Raw genomic sequence first — 6,666 nt, forward strand, 5'->3', positions numbered from 1 at the left:
TTCAGAAGATTTTTCGTTTTTATCGAGAGGATCGTCTCTAAAAATTCGGCAGAATAACGTAATTAATAATTTTCGTCTCGTCGATGAATTTCGCGACAGTTTGTACAGTTGCGCCCGATTGACGGATATATATCCACACGTCATTCCATAAGAAAATGGAATTCCGAATCCAAACGAATTATGGTAGGTCAGGGGTGGACCGCCTTTGTTTGCTCAGTTGACGACGATCGTATCATTGATATTCACGGTTGTTTTCACGGCTCATCTCGCTTCCGATTCATTAACGACCGACTGCGGCCGAGATAAGAGCGATCGGGCCCCCCTGTCGAGACGTTTAACCTTCGTATTGTGCTCGATTTAATATAATCCGTAAGAAATATACAAGCTTTCGTAGCTTTTTTCGGAAACCTTGAAATATATTTTATACGACTTCTTTTTGTACTGGGTGTTCCGCGATAAAACAGACGAATTTCTTCGGCATGGCAGTAAAAGACGAGCAAATACGTGGTTTAGATAGTCAATTTGGACTAATGAATGGAAAATAGAATACTTACTGATTAAACTAACCTGTTTATTAATCGAATAATATGTTTTTAATGCTAGAAGATTTATGGATCAATTTTTTAGTTTATTTATAAGTCACTGCAGACACATATGCTCTTACTTTAATCTGTTGATTGAGTAATTTGATTTTGCCATTGGCGCTACTCTAAACCTTCCAATGTTTCCCATCTATTCGTTCAATCAATATCCTTATCATTTCTTTATATCATAATATTAACTCCAAATCATAACATTACCAAAAGCGTCAATCCACTTCTTTATTCACCATTAATGCTGAAAAACTTGATCACTTTGACCACGGAACACCCTCTACATGACAACACACCCACAGATTAACATTATTTCCCTAATTTCTTTCCAATTCCATCACAGATTCACGAATAGACTATACACACAAACGAATCTTCACACGAACCACAGGCTTCTACATATGAACACAATACTAATGAGACTTCAAACTGCGCTCACGATTCGCGTCGAAAAGTTCCTGTTGAAAATTCACTATGAAACTTCAGCCATTAAATAACTAAACGACGGTAACGCCATTTACGGCGAGTTTCTCAAGAACGACGAGTAGTTGATGTTCAATTATGAAAGTTCTCGTTTGAACCACAGAAGGAAAGAAAAACGCTGTTTTTAAAAGAAAACGTTTAGGAAAAAAATGTGCCAATTATCAATTTGTCCTTTTCGTTCCGTGATTCGAGGAACGTTGGAAGATTCGGAAACGTTCCGAGGGCGACGGCCAGTTTTCGAGGTTTCTTGTCAATCCACGGATCCCTCGGCCGAACACACAAATACGCGTGTATTCTGGAGATTTTTTGTCTCTGTCCGAACAGAGGACGACACGTGTTCCACTGATCGCGATAACGATTTTAAAAGCTGCGTCGAGCTCGTGCCAGACTTCGAGAAGATTCGTTTTTTCTTCGATGGTCTCTTAAGGTCCATTTACACTACGGCGGGTTGAGCACAAGACTAACCTGTGACGTGCACAAGACGAATCTGCGACGAACTCAGGACCACTGTAGTAGAATAATCTAAGCTGATCACGTTTCGTGGTCCACCCTGTATATTAGTAAAAAAAACGTTCTGTCTCAAATAAACGACTGCCTCAATTAACCAGTGACCCAAATAAACGGAGCAGATTTCGATACGATTTTCGAGTGAAATTATTCGAAAGTAACTTATACAAACAAACGATTATTGTACTTTTTGATTTATATCTCTGTACACGATGTTTTCAACACTGTTAACCCTTTTAGTACCTTAGAGCCGATATATCGGCTTTGTGAGTTTCCCGACCGATACCTTGAACCGATATATCGGCTTTCTATTTTTAATACACTTCAAAATATACGCGATGACACTTTATTTTTATAAAATAAGTTTATATTGTGGAGCATACGTTTACTGGATAGGAGTAATAAAATAAAATAAAATAAATCTTCATTTTCAAGAGAAATATGTTAACGTTAATAGATACCTCGAACATTGCACATTTTTCAAGGTATTTTTGGACGGTACCTACCCGGAAATGTTGTAAGGTACTATAATGGTTAACGCGTACATCGAACTTCGTGTGTATTTTGAATTCGTTCGCTCAATCGATTCAGGCAAAAAGTGTTACCTTCGACATAGAATAATTGTAGAATGTGCCGGTCGCTAGTAGATTTTTTTACTATTTGTTAACATCCACTGCTCTGCGCCTACAAACGGGTTCTAAATACACATTCGCGGCTCTTCGTTACCGTGAACACACAACTATCTACAGTTATTTATCACGTGGCTCGAACTGTTTTTCTTTCTTTTACGGGGATCTACTTCCGCAATATTTCATCGTTCTAGGACTTATCTAGTTCCACTCTTTGGCGAGTTCATCCGTGGTGGGTATCCACTCTTGCTTCACGTAAACCAGGCTGCTGGGGTCGTACTGGTCGACGTGATGGTGGTGGTGGTGTTGCTCTTCAAGGCCCCGATGATGAGGCCTTGAATTTCGGTATTCTCAGTATTTGTGCAACGTGATTGGTAAATTGCCGCTGGTGTTTACGGTGTTGCAGTCTTGGTAATATCTGTGGTAGAGAGGCGGGGATGGGGCAGCGCTCGTCGAGAGTGGAGTGGGCGGGCTGGATCTGAAAATCACAGTAATTAATGGAATTAGTTCTAAAAATCGTATCATTTTTCTCTTCTCTTAACTCTTTTCTTAAAAGGTTAAACGAGACTTTGTGTACAGTGTAATAATTACTATAAAGGCTACTGAACTCGTACTAAAATTCAGTATAAGTACTGAAAACAGTTCATCAAAGAACACTTCAGGGTCTAACTTTATTTGGGACCTGACAGAATCCTTAGTAAGATAAACAAATTTTTGTTCGATACCAACTTCTGTAAATTGACTAGTAATAGTACGTCTTTGTAACAGAATAGAGTTATACAGATACCTTTACAAACAACACCAACCCCTTCAATGTGAACTCTCTATTTTTATGTATCTAATGTAACTACCGAAGATGGGCAAATTCATTATCTAGATAAAGAGTTTCGAATAACGAATAAAAGATAAAAAAAATTACTTCGTTATTTTCAATCGTTTCAACGTGAAGATTCAAATTTCAAAAATAAAATTAATTCTTCGAGTCGACATTTGGCAGACTATTATTTGATTTCGTTAATCGTAAAAATTGTGACCAACTCTGGTAACTACTCCATCCTTCAAAATAATTTAACCTCTTCAGGGACGAATTTATTAAGACCAGAAATAATATTTTCTTTATCCTTCAGCTGTATTTAACTAAACTGTATTTATAAATATTAACGACAATCAATCGGTGTACTGACGTACGAACTCTGTTACTGAAATTTATGCCAAATTAACATTCGATTTAACATTTATTTCCGTACTTGGAATAAATTTACCAAATGGCAGGAGACTTTTCTTCTACGCCGCTTTTTCCCCAAGTGGAAGAAGGGCCTTCTAGCATATGATAAATTTATTTCAAGTACATAAATTTGAGTAATTCCCGATACCAACTGTTAAAAGGTCCTTCCCCTACGCCACTTTTTTCCCCAGTAGAATCCGAGTTTGCTCGCGAGTGTACAATATCCTTTTTTATTGGGCACCTTCCTAATCAGTATTTAATTAGAGTTTGGCAATGACGCTTTGATAAAAAAAAAAACAAACTAAACGTACACATACGTGCAGCTATCCCTCAAGAGGATAACTTCCTTAAAAAAATGTTTCCGGTTACTCCATGTAACGGGTCAGCGCCGACCAGTTAAACGAGCGTATACACAATGTTTCTTCTTACCTGTAAAGCTGACAGCTCGGCGATTGGGTGTCCTGATAAATAGCCGCTGCGTCGGGGCTGGCCGCCTCCTGGTACCATTGCGAGTGCGTGACCGCGGTGTTGTTGTGATTTCTCGTGTTGTACTCCGCGTGATCCATTATGTAACCGGCGGCGGGCGTGCAGTAAGGCGCGTACATGGTGCCGGGCGGGGAACCGTTGTTTCTGGACACGGTGCTGCCGTGTCCGTACCCGGTGGTGGCCATCATCGCCGCGACGGCGGCGGTGGTTGTGGTCGTGGTGGTGCACACCGAAGACAAATGATCCCTGGACACCACCCCGGTACCCATCGACTCTCTGCTCGTCATTATCGAGTGCGAGTGAGGGTGAGGATGCTGAAGACCATGATTATGGTGTGTGTGGTGTTGATTCTCCCTGGACATCAGAGCAGCGGCGGTGTTCTCTCGCGTAGTCATCAGAGCGTCTACGGTGAAACTGGTCGGATCCAGGCCCATCGAGACATCCTGAATGGGATCTTGATGAACCTGGTGCGGTTGATGGACCTGATGACCGAGAGCAGTCTGTATAACACTTTGCCCGGGCACCGCGACGGCCGTGGTCGTGGTGGTTTTACTGTCCTGAATCGGACTGTGAAGACCGTACTTGGCTTGCACGGCCATGCAGTGATTCGCAGCGGTGTCGTTCGCCGGTTCGCGTTTCGGTTTGCACAGCGTTGCGTCCAGGGCACTTAGTTTCTTCGTGACGGTGTCCGACGGCGGTTGGATCACGATACTGTTCGACTTGGGATCATCTTGGCTACGTTTCTCCGGCACCAAACCCTGCCGTTTCAAGGCCTCTTCCTTTTCTTTCAGAGCGTCCTTCTTCTTGAAGCGTCTACGACGTCGAAGATAAGACCCGTTATCGAACATGTTGTAGCTGTCCGGGTCGAGGGACCAGTAGCTTCCTTTACCCGGTTTCTTGTCGTCCCTCGGTACCTTCACGAAACACTCGTTCAGGCTGAGATTGTGCCTGATTGAGTTCTGCCAGCCCTGTTTGTTCTCCCGATAATACGGGAACCGTTCCATGATGAACTGATATATACCGTTCAGGGTGATCTTCTTGTCGGGCGCGTGCTGTATCGCCATCGCGATCAGAGCTATGTACGAATACGGCGGCTTTACCATGTCCTTGCCCGGATGGTGGATGTGCTGTTGGGTGATGCCAGAGACCGGGTAACCTGCAGCCGTCGCGTATCCACCGTATCGATACTGTTCGTAGTAACCAGGTGTGGCTCCCACGCCGGGATACGACGGGGTACCCATTCCAACGGGTACGGCCGTCGCGTGACGGTAATAAGCATTTTGTTCCCCAAACAACGTATGCATCTTTCTTGATATTTCAACTTCGGGCCCGACAGAAAGAATCCTCTCGAACAAGACTCAACCAGGCTCAACGCGCCGGTGAATCTTTATTACAGTCCCCGAGTAATCACTGTTATATCGAACTTCAAAATTGTCCAAATACAACGGACATTATTATAGTACGATAATTGCGGGAACACTTGTTCTTTTGGTTTTTCGAATTACAATACGGTACTCGAAAACTTCCCGGACTTATCCGTCGAGTATTTCAATGAATTTTCACTCACTAGATCCGGACCAATCACGATGTACTTCTTCACACAGTTCCCGAATAAAAAAAAAACGACAGGCACGGAGCCAATGGTTTTTCACCGCGGATATATATATATATATATATATATATATATATAACACGACGAAAGTCACTGTACACTGTAGTCCCGTTCGAAAACTCGTCGTCGATCGATTGATCGGGAAGGGCACGATCGATTCCGTCGGCGGGAACGGAGATCGTCGTGGTCGATTCGTTTGCTCGTTCGCGGTTACACGCTGTATATTGTTGACTCTCCGAAATATCTGTGTCTACACCGTGTTGCGAAAAACTGCGAAGTCTCCAACGGAAGACAGACGGCGGCGTGACGCGCGATACGAGGCTGCTGCGATCCGGTGGTCGATGCCAGGCTAACCCGTAAACCCGCGTGTGCACGCGTATTATGATACACAACAGGCCGGAGTTTACTCAACCCCGAGTAAAAACACACTGGGGCCTCGGCCTCACGAGCGACCGAAGTGTTCCGAGTCGGTCTAGCACGGCTGCGCGGCGGCGGTTCGTGTGGCGTGGCGGTTCCCCTTTGAAAAATCCACGGTTAGAGCGCGTCACCGCCTGCCGCCTGTCCGTCCCAGCCAATCCGAGCGGCGAACGGGGATCATGTGACTCCACCTACATGCGCGCCACGACCAATAGCAGTGGGGAACGTAACGAGACGAGCGTGGACGCCTCTGCGGGACGTGTTGCCAACGATCGAACGACGATCCTAACCTAGTCACGCCCTCGCGGGGTCGCCACAGGGCCGACGCAACAAAAGCGAGACAACGAGCGTCGTCGCCCCGCGTGGTGTGAGTGTTCGCGCAAATTTTTACCGTGTGATCCCTCTCGCGCGAACGGCCGTCGGACAACTTTTTCCATGAGATCACGAGATCGAGGGATTTTTCACACGAACACGGAGAACACGACTGGAATATCGGACATCATCGTGGAGTTTCGAGAATATAAAAAGGGGGGATCGACGATGACAAGGAAGTGACGAGGAGGCCGACCACGTGGGTGTTTCCGAATCGATTCGCGTAGCCGCCGGTCACGGTACAAAAGAGAGTGTGCCCGTTTACGGAAATAGTGTGCGAGGGTTCTTCTTGTAGGCAGTGTGGAGCTTTTGGAGTGTTACTGTTTGCTGTTTGGGGTAATG

General features: G+C 44.6%; 1 protein-coding gene across 1 annotated transcript; it reads right to left on the reverse strand.

Annotated features, from left to right (window-relative positions):
- Nucleotides 1-2,563: 2,563 nt before the first annotated feature.
- LOC107193321 (fork head domain-containing protein crocodile-like) lies at nucleotides 2,564-5,227 on the reverse strand. Its single transcript, XM_015582724.1, has 2 exons — nucleotides 3,867-5,227; nucleotides 2,564-2,690 (listed from the first exon to the last, which is right to left on the reverse strand). Exons 1-2 carry the CDS (start codon nucleotides 5,225-5,227, stop codon nucleotides 2,564-2,566), a joined length of 1,488 nt encoding a protein of 495 aa, XP_015438210.1.
- Between the last annotated feature and the right edge of the window lie 1,439 nt (nucleotides 5,228-6,666).

Source organism: Dufourea novaeangliae, unplaced genomic scaffold (assembly GCF_001272555.1).
Source record: "Dufourea novaeangliae isolate 0120121106 unplaced genomic scaffold, ASM127255v1 scaffold7, whole genome shotgun sequence".
Lineage (NCBI taxonomy): Eukaryota > Metazoa > Arthropoda > Insecta > Hymenoptera > Halictidae > Dufourea > Dufourea novaeangliae.